At 38.9% G+C, this 20,653-nt stretch overlaps 1 protein-coding gene across 2 annotated transcripts; it reads right to left on the bottom strand.

Annotated features, from left to right (window-relative positions):
* Positions 1–2,752: 2,752 nt before the first annotated feature.
* Positions 2,753–19,943, bottom strand: COMMD9 (COMM domain containing 9). Of its 2 annotated transcripts, XM_087877105.1 has the most exons (7): positions 19,858–19,943; positions 18,936–19,061; positions 18,490–18,629; positions 15,798–15,832; positions 7,254–7,357; positions 4,484–4,664; positions 2,753–3,158 (listed from the first exon to the last, which is right to left on the bottom strand). In XM_087877105.1, exons 1-6 carry the CDS (start codon positions 19,906–19,908, stop codon positions 4,524–4,526), a joined length of 597 nt encoding a protein of 198 aa, XP_087733231.1. In that variant the 5' UTR covers positions 19,909–19,943; the 3' UTR covers positions 2,753–3,158; positions 4,484–4,523. The 2 variants fall into 2 exon arrangements, with proteins under 2 accessions (XP_087733231.1, XP_034273269.2); XM_034417378.3 differs by lacking the exon at positions 2,753–3,158 and having other exon boundaries at positions 3,513–4,664.
* Between the last annotated feature and the right edge of the window lie 710 nt (positions 19,944–20,653).

Raw genomic sequence — 20,653 nt, 5'->3', positions numbered from 1 at the left:
ATCTTAAAGTTCTCAAGTTTGAGAAACACTGCTCCAAGGGTTCACTGTGAGAGGTTTCTCAATTCTCCACCTGATTCATTTCAGACAAATCAAGTTAGCTTCCCCATTTGTATAGTTGGTTTAATAGTAGTTGAATAGATGCCATATAAACACCACATATTAGCATCATTAACCAGCACTAAATTTGCCTCAAGATACAGATAGCATATAAAGCAGCCACATGGCTTGGGGAGAAGTGGAATTTGCCAGTCTGGTGGTCAGAATCTGCGACGTGGTGCTGGAAAGCTTCAAGCCGATTGGCAGCTGAATTATTAAACCTTAATCAAGTTACATGGAGTGGGAGACGGTTATTCAATAAAGCTCGAGCAATTCCAGCCTCAGAAGGCCTTGCAGAAAATAAATCAGCCAACCATTTTATATACAAAACTGCCCTCAACGAGAGAAGGATGCAGGAAAATTAGGGTAATTAATAGCACAGGATTAATGTCCTGAATGCCAATGGGAAGGATTTCAGCTGAAGGCAGCAAAATGTATGAATAATTAAAAAAAAGCATCTCAGGCAAACATCTACCTGCTTTTCAACACTTAAGACTTAGCAACTGTGGCTTCCTATTAAGAGGTATATGGCTGAGTAAACATCAAAGAAGAGGCTCAGATTATTCCATTGGCTCATTTCTAGCAGAACAAATATCACACCAGTCAAGGCTATGCCCTGCAAGCAAACACTTGCATTTAGCCTCAACATCTTGAAAACTATTGCAGAGATGACTGAATTAGAAGGACCCACGATTTAATAACTGTTATATAAAACAGTTCACTATGGTATATAAAATGATTTTCTGCTAGACCCAATAAGATAAATCATAGCCAAGAGCTGGGGACCAAAAAAAAAAAAAAAGGTTCAGGCTTCAGATCTGCCACATAATTGTCCTCAGGCATTATTTCTCAATACTGTCACTTACACAACAGTTATAAATATTGAGACGTATATACGTGATGTATTAGGAGACTAGAGGAAACTATTATTAAATAATAAAATATTAGGATATCATGGTGTAATGCAAGGAGACATCTCGTTCACATGTTTAACTTCAGGATGTCAGTTCATTATCTCTGGTTATGTTTATACATTTTGTTTGCTTTTCTATATTTTAACAAAAATATAAATGCCTTTTAAAAGCCAGGACTGATTAGTCATTAAAAATGAGGAACTAGTAAAGAACCTGGGAGAAAAAGAAGGAAATGCAAACAATATACCTTCCTGCTTTTTTTTTTTTTTTTTTTTTGTAACTTCTGATATGAACTGATAGGCGAGACATTATTTTTGTTTTGGGATGAGAGGTATGATGATCACTATGGTAACTGGACAGGGAGCAATTGCCTTTCCAGGTCTGAAAGAAATATTTTAGCATTTCAACAATGCCAGCTTAAGTGCTAGAAATCAGGGGATTCAGCATTATGTGATCAAAATGCACGAAACAGATATTTTTAGGGCTCAGTGGAAGGCAAGACAATAGACAATGTTACAAGCATTCTGATGGTTAAAAACAAAGGAGGAAACACATGGAAGACTATCTCAGTCAAGGTCACCCACCCCAAAACAGCTGGCCAGCTATGGCAATCAAGAGTAAAGGAAGATAACTCCTACCTTACCTAATTCACTGCAAGGGAAGGATAATATTGGACAATGGTTAATACCAATTGGGCTAAGAATGATTTTTGTAGAAGAAAGTATGAACAATAACTTCTGCCAGGGATTAACATCCTACAAAGAAGTGGAAAGAAAATACTGTTAGGATACACTCTCTGTGTTGTGGCCTGTCGGCCGCTGGCTCCTCCAGCAGCCAAATTAGAGAAGGAGGAGGAGGTGTGGAAGTCAGGGTCAGCATCAAGGCAACCTGAAAACTCCGAGGGGGAAGAGGGAATGGAGCTGGCAGAGAGAGAGAGACAGAGGCGGAGCCTGGGCTATCTGTCAACCCTCAGATGAAGAGTCAACAGCTCCCAGGTCTGGAGGTGGTTGATGAAGAAGAGGAGGTCCAGTGCCTGACGCGCAGCTGTGCAGAAGGCAGAGAAGAGCAGTGGAAAGCTGTAGGCCGATCCTTGGGAAGGAAGAGCCACTGCTGCTAGCGAAGCCCCACCCTAGCTCTGGGGATAAAAGGCAGGGAGCGGAGATTAATAGATGTGGCAGACAACTATTCATCTTCCGGCCGGCCGCGAGATAAACTTTTTGCTGGGGCTGCCGGCACCACCAGATAGACATTTGTGTTTCTGTTGATGTTTCAAACCATATGCTCCTGGGAGACAACCTTAATTGCTTCTAATTGGGAGGATTTATAGCAATAGCACTTAGACTTATATACCGCTTCACAGTGCTTTACAGCACTGGTGGTTTAGTCTAAGTGGTTTAGTCAGCATATTGCCCGCAACAATCTGGGTCCTCATTTTACCAACCTCGGAAGGATAGAAGGCTGAGTCAACCTTGAGCCACTCAGAATCGAACTCCTGGAGTGAGCAGTGAGTTAGCTTGAAGTACTGCATTCTACTGTGCCACCACAGCTCCTACTGATTTATCATTGAAATCAGTGGGAACTATGTCCAATGGACATTGAATTTAATGCTGTAGTTCCAATTCCTGATCATCCCGAATTTATCAATTCTGCTACCAATTCAAACCTCAGGTGAAGCATGATTATACGTCTCTACTTTTCTGGAAACTTATTGAGTAGTGGTAAAAGGCTCACAAACTTGATAGTTCTAGGTAAGTTGCTTTATTATTGATAAGAAAAAAGCCATATGCAGAACATCTACCTACTGAAAATCAGAAATTAAAACCCTTTTTGTATCAGATTTTAGATTTAAATCTTAAGCCTTTTCTTCCCATCCTCTTGAATCAACAGACTATTCCACTCTTGAGATTGGAATTCCTCTGCTCCGATAGCTCTGACTGGACCGACCTGTGCTGGTTCCTGCCTTGCTAGCTTCAATCCTACCATCCAAATGCCTCCAGGTGTCTTTCCAGATTTTTCTTAAGGTACCAAGTTGGGAAAAGTTCATGTAACTTTTCCCAACACATTCAGATCACATCTGAAAGATACCAGAATGGAAACTAGCCAGGTATTCTCTACTGATATCGCCATATGATGTTCAGTGAAATCATCCTAGGAAGAAGAGAAAAGATAACCGTATGTACATACGCTTCATGCATACAAGGAAAAAGATGGCGAAAAGAATAAAGTAACATGAAGAAAAATATCACAGCATGCAATTGGATAATTGAAAATATTGAGGGAACATAACGTTAACTTTAAGGCTTAATAAAACAAAAAATGCAAAATAGATCTATTCTCATGGTGCTTTGGAGAGAAAAATAATTTGCTTAAAATAAATGAAAATATATAACATTCAGTTGTTGGAAGGTATGTATTTTAATGAAATCGTAGTATTTCATATATGCTGCAATGACTGTCAATGTTCTAAGTATAACCCTACAGAAAGCAGAACTCCGAGGCAGATGGGTTTCTCAAAGAACAGCTTTATTGGAGATATATTGGCACAAGCTGTTGAAAACCGAAAAATTGTCTGAAAATTCCTGCGGCTTTCACCTGATTAAAAATGAAAGTTTCCCCCTTTCCCCAATCAGTCACATTGTCCAATCAAGGTGCTGGCTGGTTGCCTGGTTACTTCACCTCTCCTTCTTCCAGCACCTTTTGGAATGACCTTGGTTCCTACAGGAAGCTATTTTGTTTTGGCTCCAAGCCCCCCATCTAACTATATTCCCACTCCTTATCCTCTCTTCGCATTGTGGCAACCCTGAAGCCTCCAAAATAGCCCCAGCCAGGTTCACTTCAGAGTTGACAATGACACTGTTGCTTCAGGAACCTAGAATTGCTATTAGGAATCTTATTTAGTATAACCAAATTGCAACGACTCTTATTTCCTGTTAAAAGTCAGTATGAAGTGACACTTTTCATTTTTTTTGGCTATTACAAAGTTTGGAGTTATTTGACATAAAACAGGAATCGGCTTATTGAAAAATGACATTCTGCAATGACAAAAGACACTGCGCCACAATTGTCTTATGTCAAAAATGATGCATCAGTGAAGATGAACTGTCTCTGGTGACATGCTCTTCAGCACATCCTTTTCAAAAGTATGTGTGAATTGGAAGCTGATCTATTAGCTGCATTTGTGTTTCTAGTGATATAATTTTAGTCCAGGGAAATAATCTGCTTCACTGGCTGCTCCTTTTTCTTGTTAAAACTTTCCTATTAACCACAGTTATGAACTTCTGTAGCCACAGATGCAAACAGAAGGCCTTATAAGCTTATCTTAGGCAGCGCACCCAGAACACAATCTTCTTTGAGAATATCTAGATTATTAAAACTGTGTTTAGCCCTTGTGGGGGTGAAACAAAATAGAACGGCTAAATGAATCCTTATGAAATATCATATTCGAGTTAGAAAGAAAATACTTTTATGCATACACATGGATGATGCAGGAAGTTTTTTTTTTACTTAAGAGTATTATTTATTTGCAATCGTAGAAAGCTGATCCCGAATCCTCCCTAGACCATCCAGCATAGTGTCCAATGTTTGTTTGTTCAGCTCCACTGTTAATGCAGAGGTTGCAAAGTCATTCCCACACAAGCCAGCATCTTCTTGAATCTGTAAGAAAACCAGAGTCATCCTGAATTTAAAAACAATCTACCCTCAAGGCATATATGACTTCTTCATTATTGCACATTCTTCAAAAACAGATAGGATATAGTTCTGGGGTGTAGGCCAGAGAGCTCAAAGGTTCCTTGTCTTTACTTACTGCTCATTCTCCCTCCATTTTGGTTTAATCTAATCCTGCTTCAAAAAAGCTAGACAAATTTCTTAGAAGAAGCCAAACAGCTGGTTTCTCTTTCCTTGTCAGGCTGCCATATATATTCTGGTTTTGTCTGAATGTGATTTCATTGTAATGCAAAACAGTGTCTTTGCAGTAGCTGTTAATCATTAAGTGCTTCTTCATAAATCATAATCACAGAGATGATAATATGTAAACAGTATGATTGTTCCTGACTTAGTGACACATATTCCACTGAAATCAATGTGAAAAGTCCCATTCCTATCTAAAATCCTATTGATTTAAGGTAGTATTTAGGGCAATCAACGTAAACTTTGTTAAGACCTGAGCGATATAGTAACCACTTTCAGAGATTTGCTGAGTATGCTTACAATATTTTCAATTACCACAGTGAACAAAATGAGATGAAATCTGACACGAGTACAATTGGTCTTGAGAATTTCCAGAGTAACAGGAAGCTTGGAGATGAAGCTAGCATATGGATTTTTTTTTTTACATTGTTACCATTTAAGGAAACCTGAATATAGTTTTTTTCGTCCATCCATTTATGTTTTCTGAAGATACTACAGGTAGTTCTTGCTTAACAACCATTTATATTTAGTGATTATTCAAAGTTATGATAGCACTGAAAAAAGTAATTTACGATCAATCCTCACACTTACTACCACTGCAGGACTCCTGCAGTTATATGATTGTGATTTGGTGCCCTGTTGGTGTAGTGATTAAAATGCAGTATTGCAGGCTAACTCTGCCCACAGCCTGGAATTCGATCCTGACAGGGTTCAAATTTGACTCAGCCTTCCATCCTTCTGAGGTCTGTAAAATGAGGAGCTAGGTTGTTGGGGCAGTATGTTGACTCTGTAAACCACTTAGAGAGGGCTTTAAAGCCCTATGGAGCAGTATATAAGTCTAAGTGCTATTGCTATTGCTTGGCATTTGTTGCTATGGTTACAGCTTCATGTGGTTGACATTTGTGATCTTCTCAGCCATTTTCCAACAAGCAAAGTCAATGGGTAAGCCAGCAGGGAAAATCGTTAAGTCAAGAGCACATGATGTCTCAATGAGTAACCACAGTGGTTTGCTTAATGACCATGGCAAAAAAAAGTAAAATCGGGTGTGGTTAAGTACCTCACTTAATGACACGTTTTTCAGTTCATATATGTGGTTGCGAAGTCAAGGACTACTTGTATGACAAAACCACTTCAGACATACTATTTTTTAAATTCTGCCACTTTCTCTGGTCTTGCCATTTTTTAAGTGTCAACTGAAAACTAACCAGAGGAAATGAAAAACAGCCCTAGGAAATTGTACCATTATCACTGTCCTACACAGTATATAACTACCCAAAGAAGCAGTCTTCCCATTGGTGTACTACAGCTTGGCAGAGGCTATACCGTTCCACCCTCAGTCCAGTCTTTGGACTCAGACATTTATTAAGGCATTTATGATTTAACAGGGGCCTATATAGATCTTCATGGAACCTAACTTCATTCACAAACTTTTACAAATTTTTATGCAATTTACACCTTCATGCAGTTTATGAAAGCTCTCCATGCAACCTGCCTAAGTGGCCACCATTATCATATTTTCCCTGTCTGCTTAGGGAAGAATTTCAATGGGAAGAACAGCATACAAATGGAAATTCATAAACTCATAAACTTTCCACAAAATTTAAATTCCAGGCACCAGTTGACTGCCATTAGAACAGATTTTACTTATAGCAATCAACCAGTGGTTTAATGCCTGCATAATGAGATGAGGCGGTGGTAAGACTGATGATTACTACACATTTTCAAAATATGCAAGTCCTGACTTATATACACACAATTTATGCATTGGCTGCAAAACTGATAGCCACATTTTGTAGATGCTTGTGGTGTGAGAACTGACATACAGGAAAATCAACTTACACAAGCAACCCCACCTCTCTCACCCGTGCATCTTCCTTCTTTCCTCCTCATCTTTTATTGTAATTCTATTTTTGATTGTAATTTCTATTTTTATTGTTTTATAAATATTTACTGGTTATGATTTTAATGCTTTTAATGCTGTAAGCTGCCCAGAGTTGTTATGAAATGAAATGGGCAGCAAATAAATTAAATAAATCAATAAAAATTAAATAAATGCATATATACATAAAAACATAACTTGGGGACCTCTTTATACCTGGATGCATGGCCTACAGTCATGGGCTGTAGAGACTGGTTTCACTTGCTCTGTGTTATGATCTGAAATGTTCTCTCTCTCTCTCTCTCTCTCTCTCTCTCTCTCTCTCTCTCTCTGTGTGTGTGTGTGTGTGTGTGTGTGTGTGTGTGTGTGTGTGTGTTTGCATAGGAGAGGGGAAACTATGTATTTCTTTTTAAGAACAAACAAATAACAATGCACGAAAATCCATCTGACAATACCTTCAGTTGTAGCAGGCAGGTAGGAATAGCCATTTTGCTGATATTGTCTGAAGATGTCTTGATGTCCACTCTCCAATCCATATCTACTAGCCTTGGGAGGGAAACTGAAATTGAAAGGACATGGAATGGAACCAGTGAATGAATACACTCAAGTCTGAACTGTACCTCTCAGCACATACTTCTGTTCTTGGAAATCACCGTCAACCACCACCAGGTTTGCTAAACAATTCCAGAATTCTTCAAAGGTTTACCCAGATAAAAGCTGAAGTTCACCAACTTTTTTGTAGAAGTTGAGTACTTGCATTAATATGCTTCATGAAAATAAGCATATTTTCAGATTATTTTATTCAGCTCAATAGCGGAATACAACTTTTCTCAATTTATCACTTATAAATATATTCACCTACAAAACCCATAATCTTCAGCTACTGGCCATACTGGAAGTCCAAAACAAGCAGAGAGCACCAGGTTTGGCAAGATTGATCTCATCTATTTTCTGGTGGGCATAATAGATTTTCTATATTTACAAGGTCTAGGTTTAATTGATACCTCCAGTTAAAATGATTACGAATGTAATGTGAAAAACATCTGCATTAAACCCTAGAAAGAATGTTTGTAAGTATAAGTGGATAAAATTCAACCAATCTGACAACTTGTTGGTAGTCATACATATGGAGTTCTCATATTCATCATTCCCTAAGTGGATTTTCAGTTAAAGATTTAGAAAATCCTTGCCAGAAATCTTGAAAGCTGCTAGACTTGACAGTATATATTACTAAATAAAGAACGGCAAATCAATAGCTTCGTTCAATATAAGACAGATTCATTGCGCAATCATTCTGCTATCATATGTAGAGTGGCCTACATTATTATGCAAGAATGCAACCACTATTTTTAATGTCAAAGATATGGAGAATTGTTATTTACAAAGTAGCATTTGTAGGCTTTGTATCCTACTACTAGTAATAAGATAAATTACTTTACAAGATGCCTAGGTACTAAGGTGCCTTTGTGGGTTTCCATCCAATTCTCATTAACCAATGACAAAGAACTGGGGGAGGTGTAGTCCAACAAAATTTACAGGAAAGCAGGCTGACCACTCATATTATAGACCAGTGATGGCTAACCTTTTTGTTGTCGCGTGCTGAAAGCGTGTGCGTGCCTGCACCCATAATGCAATGCGTGCACAGCCCCCATGCATGTGCCCCAACCCCCGCGCGGCAGAGACCCAAAAATCAGCTGGCTGGTGGGAGGCGCGCACACATGCTGGGGCATGGAGCTGAGCTGGGGCAACAGCTCGTGTGCCATCAGAGAGGGCTCTGTGTGCCACCTCTGGCACGCATGCCATAGGTTCACCATTATAGACTATCTATATTCCAGGGGCAGATGAAAACTTCTGAAAACAGCTTTTTTTTCTCCCTTATGGCTCTAGAAAACTAATATAAGGGGGGAAATCTAGAATGAAGAAATGTAACTTGCTTTTTTCTCTTTCCATTTCTGGAAAGTTATATTTGTCTTCTGTGGCTCTGTATCATATATTGTGTTTCCCCGAAAATAAGACAGGGTCTTATTTTCTTTTGACCCCCGAAATATGGCATTGGCTTTATTATTGGAGGGGCAGGGTTATTATTTTTCAGGTGCAGAAATCCTAAACACCGGCCTGTTTCCCTTACCTCCCCCCTGGAGCCGAAGCAGAGAACAAAAGGATGGCTGGGAAGAGTTTAAAAGAGAGAATCCAAGATGCTGGTTCTCAAGTTACACACCACTGGGGCGGGGGGAGGAAAGGGGAGCAGGAGAAGCAGTGCTGGCTTGGATTGCAAAAGCCACGGACTGGCTCGATTGCCTTCCTCTTGAAGAGCCTGCAGGGCAAACAGGAGATCTGGGGTTTGGGCAAGCGGCAGAATTGTTGCTTCTCCGCCTCTCCATCCCTCCCCACCTGCCACTTCCCCTCACGGGCCAAGATCACCAAGCCTGATTCGGGGAGCTGAACATGCTGCTGCCGCCCAGGAGGAAAAGAACATCAGAAATGGGCTCTCTCGCAGCACCTCCTCTCTATCTTCTCCCGAGTGGCAGAGATGCGTCCGGCTCACCGAATCTGGCCTGCTGATTTCAGGTGGCAGCAGCAGAGACTCTGACCTGATCCTCTCTGGCAATCCTGCAGGCAAGAATCGGCCATGCTGATCCCGCTTCATGGCTGCGCAGACAACCTGCACCGGCCACTGCTCGGAGTTCCGGCGCCAGTACCTCTCCCCCCAGGTTGACAGGGCTAGGGCTGGCAAGAGTTTGTTTGCGGCTGCTCTTTGTGGCCGCCACTAAGAGAAGGGGCACGCAAGCTACAGTTTGCGGGAGCGGCCTCCGCGAGGCCATTCTGGGTGGATGGCAGGTGCATGTGGGGCATGTTCCCCCACCATTCGCGCCCCCTGCCTCACCTCACCTCATGCTGTTTGCATGGCAGCTGCACATGCATGTAAGTTTTTTCAGGGAGGGACTTAATTTCAGGGGGGAGTTTATTATAGCGCGTGTGCTTGAAAGCTCAATTGGGCTTATTATCGGGACATGTCTTATTTTTGGGAAAACACGGTATATTGTGACTCTTTTACCTTTGTTCCATCCAGCCAAGAATTTTCTAAATGCATGGAAGAGAGAGAAAGAGAGATGGGAGGGAGGGAGGGAGGGAGGGAGGGAGGAAGGAAAGAAGGAAGGAAGGAAGAAAAGAAAGAAAGAAAGAAAGAAAGAAAGAAAGAAAGAAAGAAAGAAAGAAAGAAAGAAAGAAAGAAAGAAAGAAAGAAAACAAACAGTTCAATGAAAACTATACTGGCTCAGTAATAATAGAATTCTGTATTTTTACTGTGAAAAGGAATGGGCTTTATATTGCAGTTCCCATTTATGTTTACTTATTTTATTGAATCTAATTACAGAATTCTTTCTTAATTCTGATGCAAAACCCATATTCGCCCCTGAACAGTTTAATATTTTTGTTCAGATTATCAACATATTTTTTTTTGTCTTATATATCTGTATAGAACTGATTTATAAATATTTGTTATTGGTTTCAAAAACTGTTTTCTCTGTATTGATTACTATACAGTATATGGGCTTGTTGCCTCAGAAAAGATACCGCCTCATAATTCTGACAAGACTGACAAGTTATTAAAAAAAGGCTGAACTAAGGACAGTTCAATTTGTCACGAAAAGCTCAAAGTTTAGATAAACCTTCCCTTTTGACATCTTTTTTAAAAAAAAACAAGAATTCGACTCATTACAGTTTGCCCCAGAGGAATGTGAGGACCCAGACTGAGTCATCCATTTTGATTGTATCTTTACATGTCAGAAAAAGAACAATGGATTACAGTATGACCAGAAGCCAAGCACGACAGAAGCCTAGTAGAAGGCAGCTGTGGTCTACCTCTAAGAAATAAGGGTTAGATTGTGGTAAACATTCTGGTTGTTAATTTCCTGTAAAGCCCTACCCAGATTTGTTTTAATTCAACTAAGATTCATTTAAGTCTAATTAGAAACCTAGCTTTCTAATAAGATAATTGCCATTCCAAATTCCACAAGGATTACAAAACTCTGCACCTGCGCAGAACCTAGAAATAATTCTGATGGTAACATTTCTGAGTGTTATGAATGTCACATCAGAGAATCTTTAAAAACAGACTATAAATACACAGAAGGATTGCATTCTTCCTCCATCCATCTTCCTTCACCCAAGCCTGGCTTAATTAACCTGTAATCTTGTTCACACGTAGAAACTGCTTCTAGCTCTACTTCTTCTAGCATCAAGTTTCCTGAGAAAGAGGCAGCAACCATCAGCTCACTTGGCAGCCAAAGATCGAGACGGTTCCAAAAACCAATTAATGGAAAGAACACAGCTGCAGTTTTGATGCCTGCAAACAAAAGCATGCTGATGCATGGCACGTGTATAGGATAGCAACCTTCAGATGCCTCATCTATTTGTTAGAGCCCCAGGGACCGTTCCACTTGATGGATGACTCTGGAAGATGCTCCTGACCTTCTTCGTAGCAGACTAGAACTAATGAAGTCAAGGTGCAAAAAACACCCCCCAGCAATAGCACATATACTTACAGTGCAAGAAATCCCATATATTCCTTCAGAATACCACCCTATACATGCTCACTGAAAAGAAATTCAATTCACCTCAATGTGACTTCCTTCCAAATAAGTATACTTAAAATGACAGGTCTGTAAAGCAGTTCAAAATCAAAATTCCAGGCTCAAAATGTCCCAATTTAAGTTCAAAACAATTTCCTAACCATTTCAGAAGTATTCAGACCTTGCAATGACCTCATTTCAAGCTCAGAACTGAGGTGTTTTCATGTTTCAAACACTTCCAATAAGGTGAAAAGAGGCAATTCAAACAAATGTCATCTCAAGCTCAAAGAATTTAGAATTTGACACATTTTGCACACCTATATTTAAAACAGAATCTTCTAAGAATGGGGGTGTAATCAATGTATACAATGAACATTAAACAATGTTCATTTGCGAAATTGTTATTTACCACCATTAGAAAAGTCTAATATCTAATCTCCATTTAAAGTTAATGCTATTGTTAGTGTAATCTTGTCATAAATGTCTCATGCAATGGCTGGAAAGCTATCAATTGTGCTGAAGGTCTAAATTTTTGTTCTAAAAAATGGAAGAAGTGGATAGAATTTTTTTCTCTTATTCATTAAGTATTCTCAAAGGGCGAGGAGAGGGGAGAGGAAAAATACTTTTTTGCTCCTATATTCACCCCAGGCCTTTTTACCTCTTTCACACATTTAATAAACAGGTAGAGTTTACACTAGAAAACCAGGTCAAAATAATTAATTCTTCTTAGTAGTCACTTTGTCTTGTCTGCCCTCAGAACATTTCTTATTATTTTGCACTACAAAACTTACACATTCTACTTATTTACTTATAAAAATGAAGCATCTTAAATGGTTTTTACTAATGAACGGCTTCTCATTTTTCTGTAAGAATCCATTCACCTGCTTGTTCATCTTAGTTTGGCAAATATTCATTTGGCAAATATTGTCTGAATATTCTCAATGTATGTTTATGTAATGTGTATGTTTGTGTGTTTGTTATTAAAAATTGCAATTACATAGATAAAAACTAATACAAAAAAAGAATAAAAGTAAAAAATATAGTGCGGAAAATAAAAACTAAGAAAAAAATAACAAGGATAGTAAAGAAAAAGAAAAGAAATATATAAAGAAATTATATCCCCCTTTGTCACAACTATAAACAATTTTAGTAACTTATTACTTTCTTTTAAAATAGAACAATTTTTTTCTTCTTCCCATATCTCATTTGTTATCTAAGAACAAATCTTTGAAGCTTCATCATTTTAGTGATCAGCTAAAATCCATTTAGAATTACCAGACATAGCAACATACCTATTTTAACTTTGATGAAATAAACCAACTTTATATCCCTTCCTTTTATTTTAATGTTTATCTTTAGTCTCTTCAAATAATGTCCTACAACTTGATTTCTTTTCACTTTTTTGTCTCTTCTACAACAGGAAAACTATTCAACACTTTTGATTTGTTATTTGTATACCTCTTTTAATTATTAAGACATCTGCCAATTTTTTTTGTAAGCCCAGTATAGAATTTTTCCATCTCATTGTTGTAGCCTGTTATTTTTTAAATTCACTTTCAGATGTCTCAATCTAAACTTGAGACTGATCAAGAATAGTACAACATGTTCCTCTTCCATAACATCTTTTAAACACAGTCTATCTATAGAGGCAGACATTCTTAAAATAAACATATGGGTCCATTATTCAAAAGTATCATTCAATATGTCCAACAATAAAATATTTTGCTCCATTCTGTATTAGTAAGTCAAAAGTGTTTTCCTTCACTTTTTCACTCCATCTTTAGTATCTTCCTATTCTTTCTAGTGTCCAATCTTCAACATCTCACCCTATCATGTTTTTTTTAAAGAGAATTCAAATCAAAAGCATATTCCAATGGGTAGAATTCTTATACAGATAGTCCTCAATTTATGTGCTTTTTAAGAATTGACTATAATTTGAGCAAAAACTGGCTATTCCCACATCTTCCAAAACTCTTAAATTTACTGTGGCCTTCTCACAAGGAGTAAATGTATGGAGCATTGTGGGAAATCTCTAGTTTTCTCCTTCTGGAGAAGCATAACAAATATTCAGTCTACTCATTGGCATTTCATTTCACCATGGTTGCCATATTCAGTTAACAGTTTTCTCCCAGAAATCTGCCACTTTGCCTACATGGCAATATCATCCCATCCTACCAGATCAGACAGAGTTGCTCTACTTACTTTAGGAGAAGCATGACTGAGCCCAAACAATTCAGCAGATTCTCTAGAAAGTGATAGCCTTTTCCCTGAATTTGAAGCAAAACTGCTGTCTGTTTCATGCATGCCCCAATTCATGACTCACTTCCTAATTTAAACTGCTTTTCCCCCATCTGTTTTTACTGTATATCCTCCTTGCAAATGATTATTAGCACACCATGCCACAGTTCCATTCAGCGGTGAAAAAGTTTGATCAAAAGACCATCACAACTCAGTATTTAATAACACATAAAAGGATCCTGGTGAGAAGGAAGGAAATGAGGCAAGTATAAAAGATGGGGAAGAAGCTTTTAGATACACAACATCTGAACAAAGGAGCTATCAGTCATTACATACTGACAGTCAAATACATTTACATACATTTTAAACATTGGTTTTTCTAGATAATATTGAAATAGATAAACCACCAACTGACTTTATATAATCCACTGCAATTTTCCTGGGCTTGGAAATGTACAATATGAACCAAGAATCAAAATCTCTAATTCAAAAAAACATAGCAGCTCTTTATTAATATTGACATTCATAAAGCAGCACATTTTTGTAAAAACTAGTTCCTTGTAGGAAACAATGCATTTCATTTCTTGTTTAACAAAAGTATGGTATTAAAGACATATCCACTATTGCATTTTCCTGGATTGTCAATGTATTGCTATCTACAAGAATTAGGAGGGAGAAAAGATACACAATAATGTAAGAAATTCGATGTCATATCATTAAAATGGTACTAATATCATTTTAATGCATACTAAGAAATAAAAAACTTGTGATAAGCCAACAATGATTTAGTAATGAGAGTTCTCACTCCTGCTAAATATAGAAAAGCCTTTATTAAGCTTTGGCTAATGGAGGAATATTTCCAGCACATTTATCAATCCCATTTATTATTGAAAAGTCTTTGATGTGAGAAAAGCCATTGGGAAATGCATCAGTAAGAGAAATAAAATCTTACTGAGTTTATGGATTTGGTCCTAGTGTATGATAATATGAATAAACTTGCATTATTAAATATTTGGCTGAAAATGGAACTGAAGGTTGATTGCTGCATGTAACCAGAGCAACACCTAATGGAAATAAAGCATGCATGATAATAAATGGAATGCTTAAAAATGATTCAGCAAGGATTAAGATTGGTTGTTTAATGCATTTATGGATAAATATATAACAAATGCTTGTAAAAATATTGGAGTGTGTTGGTTAGAGACATGAATATGGACATATTTTTGTATACTACCAATGCTTTGTATGTTGAAACTAAAACTATCTGTAGGAAACATTAGGCTATATGATGTATGCAGAGTGTACATCTGAAAATTAATGCATCAAAAAAAACAAAAATGGTTGAATCTCACAGGGAAAAAGGAAGGAGTGATAGCAAATTATAAAAGCTAAAAACTGAGCAACTTGATGAATCTGTGGCCCTTGCTAGGATATTTATTAAAGACAGGAAAGTGGACAGAAATAATTTAAGAAGGGCAAATGCTGATAATGGGTAATATAAGGTCTGTTCCAATGAATGAATACTGCAATAAACCAGAATGGCAGAGTATAAGAGCATGCTTCTGTCAACTTTGTTAGGTGAGAGTTGGGTATTTCAGAAAAAAAAAATGCAGTGGAAATTAATAAGTGGATATGGTAAAACAAGAATAGGATCAAAAGTGAACGGATGCTCAATTAATATATAAATAAATATTCTGAGATTATCTGTTTAATAGAACAAATGGGGCTGAATAGTAGAATGGATGGAATGAAATCCTCAACAGAAAGAAGAGAATTTAAAGGGAAATAAAACAATACATGAGATGATGTATTAATATAATGAAAATAAATATGGTTTGTAAGATGGATGTGGAGAAGCACAGTGAACAGTGTTGGTATGAAGTACTATATAGTAAATAGTGTTGGTGTACACTCGCTTCATTTTCTTATTTTATGTCTTTCATTTATTTGATTTAATATTTATTCATTTCTGTGTTGGGCATAATAACACTGGAAGAAATACTACAAGAATCCATGACTCTTCCAATAGCAAAAGAGGTTGAGGCTTGCTTCAGACATAATCTAGGAAACAATTTCTATGCTAGACACATGCTTTATGTGAAATAGCCCTAAACTCAAATGTGTGAATATAATGCAGTCATGCTATATTACAGAAGTAGCAATTATCCCAACAAATATCCTGCTACTCACTTTGACTGGCTTGTGCTTCATTTCTCCAAGTGGCGCTAAAAATAGGAAAGAAAATATTTATTTATTTATTTATTTGTTTGTTCAACTTGTATACCGCCTTTCTCCGAAGACTCAAGGTGGCTTACAATGCATTTAAAAACCATATATAAAAACATTAAACATTAAAACATTAAAAACAATTAAAACCCATTCACACCATTCATGGCCAGATCTCAACAGATCGCAACAGCGAGATCAACAGCCCCAGGCCTGCCGGAAAAGCCAGGTCTTCACCGCTTTTTGGAAGGCCAATAGGGTGGGGATGGTCCGGATCTCAGGAGGTAACTGGTTCCAGAGAGCTGAGGCAGCCACAGAGAAGGCCCTCCCCCACGGGCCCATCAGCTGGCATTGTTTAGCTGACAGGACCCGGAGGAGACCAACTCTGTGGGATCTTACCGGTCGCTGGGAGCTATGCGGTAGAAGGCGGTCTCGAAGATAGCCTGGCCCTGAGCCATGTAGGGCTTTAAAGGTAATAACCAACACCTTGAATTGTGACTGGAGACCAATGGGGAGCCAGTGTAGCTTGTGGAGAATTGGTGTAATGTGGGTGTACCTAGGTGCACCCACGACAGCTCGCGCGGCTGCATTCTGGACCAACTGTAGTCTCCAAACACTTTTCAAGGGTAGCCCCATGTAGAGCATGTTGCAATAATCTAACCATGAGGTGACAAGGGCATAAGTGACCGTGAGGAGAGCCTCCTGATCCAAGTAGGGTCGCAATTGGTGCACCAGGCGAACCTGTGCAAAGGTCCCCCTAGCCACAGCTGACAGATGTTGCTCTAATCTTAGCTGTGAGTCTAGGAGGACACCCAAATTGCGAGCCCGTTCTGAGGGGGACAATTTCTTCCCCACCCCAGAACCAAGGATGGACAATCAACATAGTCTTTAGGAGGCAATACCCACAGCCACTCAGTCTTGTCTGGGTTAAGTCTGAGTCTGTTGACTCCCATCCAGACCCTCACGGCCTCCAGGCACCAGCACATCACATCCACCGCCTCACTGAATTGACGTGGGGTAGAGATATATAGCTGGGTATCATCAGCGTATTGCTGATACCTCACCCTGTATCGTCGGATGATCTCACCCAGCGGCTTCATGTAGATGTTAAGTAGGAGGGGAGAGAGGACCGAGCCCTGAGGCACCCCGCAAACGAGGGGCCTAGGGATCGACCTCTGTCGTCCTACCAACACCGACTGTGACCGACCAGAGAGATAGGAGGAGAACCACCATAATACGGTGCCTCCCACTCCCAACTCCCTTAGTTGTCCCAGAAGGATACCATGGTCAATGGTATCGAAAGCCACTGAGAGGTCAAGTAGCACCAAGATTGAGGAATGACTCCCATCTTGGGCTCGCCAGAGATCATCCATCAGCGTGACCAAGGCAGTTTCCGTACTGTAGCGAGGCCTGAAGCCAGACTGAAAAGGGTCTAGATAATCTGTTTCCTCCAATGACCGCAGGAGCTGAAGTGCCACCACTTTCTCTACAACCTTTCCCACAAAAGGTAGGTTGGAGATTGGACGAAAGTTCTTTAATTCTGCTGGATCCAGGGAAGGCTTCTTGAGGAGGAGCCTTACAACCGCTTCCTTTAATGGTTGCAGGAAGGCCCCTTCCCTCAAAGACGCGTTAACTAAAGCCTGGAACCAGCCTCGTGTCACCTCCCTGCTGGCCAAAACCATTTTTAAAAAATAGAATTGTCTTTGCAAGGCAGAATAGTAACAGAAAGCAGCAACAGATTCCACAAAACTGTTTTCACTCCACAAACATTTTTGTGGACAGGAAATCTGAAAGGATCTAATGCATATTGGACTTCAGTGTCATTTACAGCTTCAACAGCTGACAGTCTGCAAGATTACTTCTTTTGCTCAGTAATTGCAAATGTCTCTTGTTCATTGAGAGTGACAAGTTGCTTTTATCTGCCTTCATCTGGCAATATTGTAGCTGGGAAATCAGAGTTATGCTGTGACATACAATCACCCAGAAGGAAGGGCAACTTGGCAATGGCATGAAATCTAAATAACTATGACCAATTTACTATAAAAATCATATCCAGTTGCTCAAGCATGGCTACATGACCTGGAATAGAGAAATATAGAATCTTATAATAAACTCTAAAATGTGTAAATTGCTATGCTGGCAGGAAATTCTAAAACCCAGAGAACCAACAAATCTTAAGGGCAACATTCTGAGAAAGACTGGCATAAGAAGCTATGGTCAGAAGTCAATGTGTCACCCCCAAATTATATATTTGGCATACATGTGATGATTCATATAAAGAGAATGATGGGGGGCAATTATTTGGAGTTATTAGGTTCCCTTTTTCTATGGAGGGGTTAAGGGTATATACTTTGCTATGGAAATAGAAGCACTTCCCATATGTGACAAACAATACCTGTGGGTGTGTGCTTCAAAATAATGTGTGGTTGCTGCAAACATTGGCAGATTCTTGATACTACAGGTCTAGATAGATGTGCAGCAGCTAGTCAGTTAGAATTCAAAGTTACAATCATGAGATTTGCCTATAACTTCAGTTCAGACTGACACCGTATAAAAAAACAATAAGGGGTGTTTTTACTTGTTTTCATTTTTGAGACGATATATACTATATTATATAGCCATAACAAATGCCCAAAGTTAGAAACCCGAAACATACATATTTTCCAGGATTATCTTGGTTACAAGATTTTTAAGATTCTGGTGAAATCCTTCTGGAAAGAGAGAGAGAATTTCTTCTTGCGACGTTAGGCCATGGTAAACGATGTGCCTTGTAAGGTTATGCAAAGACTGGATTAACTACAAGAAAAATGACAGAGATAAAGGGTTTCATATTGCATTTAACAAAACATTTCTTCTTTTGCCTTCTATACATTTTTTAAAGAAACAAAACACACCAATTTATGCAATCTGTGTCTACTATATTCCCTATTAGGCTTTTGTACTTTATCCTTGCTCTTTAATCAACATCATCATGTAACTTGGAGTACTTTTCATTTACTTCAGAAGTACTGAATCAAATGCTGTAAACAAATGCTTTTCTTCTGATTAATACTGTGTATCCTTAGGTATTCATAGAATCTTGGACATATTTCAGGAGCTTACCTGATTTGCTTCATTGGGAGTTATTGAGAGATTGGAACAGGTACTTTCAGTGAGTTTTTCGGAGATAATTCCTGAACTAGAAAAGCACTCTTGGCATAACTGCCGAACAACATTTTTTGAAGGAGCCTTGTAAGGAAAGAAACAAATAGTGATCCTTCACACAAAAAAAATAATAATAGTGCAACAAGTACTAGAAACCTAAATGTCTGCATCGTAGACACATCAGTTCCCTCACATGAAATAGAAGAAAACAGAATGGAGCTTTGTAAGGTTTTGAATCTAGAGCTTTCTTTCTGAAATGCTGTGATCGAGAATGGAAGATGAAAATAAGAGTAACACGAAAAAATCAAGGCAAAGAAGAATAAGACTAGAAAAAGTGCATCTAAGAAATGGCACAGGAAGAGCTGAGCTGCAGTCAGCTGTCAAAAATCTTAACCTACAAAGGATCATGGTGTGTAACATTGATGCATCCTGAGGCATCTAGTAACTTGTATTTTGATTATCAATATGTAGTTCTCGACTGGAAGAGTGAGCAAATATCTTTTGAAGGGAGAGTAAAGTTGGATGTTGGAGAGAAAAAGGGACCAGATTTGCTTTTGCCTTGTTCCTTATTATTTGTCTCATGACGTTTAGATAACCACGATGAAAACCTCTTAAAAGGAACGTTTTAGACTTAGATTTATAAATGCCTAAAAGAAGGGAAAGTGCTTTCTTTTTTCCCCATGTCCCTGCCTCACCTGGCAACTGTGGAAAGGGGAGTAAAACTAGATGTCACTTTGTTAATAAGAAGCACGGATACAAATCATAAGCATGAGCATTTCTGTGCTCTGTCACTTAAATGTGCTTTAGAGCAAAACGATTGCAGCTGATCGCTGTTCCACGGCATCCTGCTTTCCCCATATTAAAATAAGCACACACTTACTTTCAGTAAGAACTGAAGCGAGGCAAACACTTCCCTATCCAATGCAGCCATATTTCCCTTCCCATGTGATTAGATACGAAATATCACTGGAAGAAGAGAAAATAATTTGAGTCACGTGGCAAGGTCTGAGGCTGCTTTGCAGCCTGGGAGTTGTAGTCTAACGCTAACCGGTTTAGACAGTGGCTTAGAGCTGCTGGGTGAATGAATTGAGTTTGAAGGAGACGACGTGCTAGTGCCCTCTGGTTGCACTGACTGAACCGCCCCAAATCTTAGACGACTGTTTGTGGGGGGTTACGAAAATTGTAGTGCAAGCCATGGAAGGGAATTGATTGGCTTACATTTCAGAGTTATTCTTTGGATGGCCAATTTATTTTAAATATGCATCCTATTTGCTATACTATATGCTTTCATTCTGAGGGATGATCCAAAAATCCTGGTCAACCGTAGACAGCAGCAAAGAGATGTTCTCAGGAGTGAAATCCAGCAGGTTCTGGAGAACTGGTAGTGGAAATTTTGAGTAGTTTGGAGAACCTGCAAATACTACCTCTGGCTGGCCCCAGAGTGGGGTGGGAATGGAGATTTTGCAATATCCTTCCCCCAGGAGTGGGGAGGGAATGGAGATTTTGCAGTATCCTTCCCCTGCCACACCCACCAAGCCATGCCACAGCCACAGAACGTAGTAAAAAAAAAATTGGATTTAACCACTGGGTGTTCTGCATCTCTTTGCTGCTATCCAAAGATGTCTGGATTTTTGCAGCCCCAGATCCAGTAGCCTTACTCTGTATTCTGTTTAATA

Source organism: Pantherophis guttatus, chromosome 1 (assembly GCF_059756535.1).
Source record: "Pantherophis guttatus breed Tessera chromosome 1, ASM5975653v1, whole genome shotgun sequence".
Lineage (NCBI taxonomy): Eukaryota > Metazoa > Chordata > Lepidosauria > Squamata > Colubridae > Pantherophis > Pantherophis guttatus.
This window is presented reverse-complemented; position numbering and strand designations above follow the sequence as displayed.

Coding starts and splice junctions, on each gene's coding strand:
- COMMD9 (XM_087877105.1), bottom strand. CDS start 19,908: ATGGCTGCATTGGATAGGGAAGTGTTTGCCTCGCTTCAGTTCTTACTG. Junction 15,833..18,489: donor AAGATAATCCTGGAAAATAT/GTATGTTTCGGG, acceptor TCCTATTTTTAG/CGCCACTTGGAGAAATGAAG. Junction 7,358..15,797: donor TGAAGCACAAGCCAGTCAAA/GTGAGTAGCAGG, acceptor TTTCAATTTCAG/TTTCCCTCCCAAGGCTAGTA.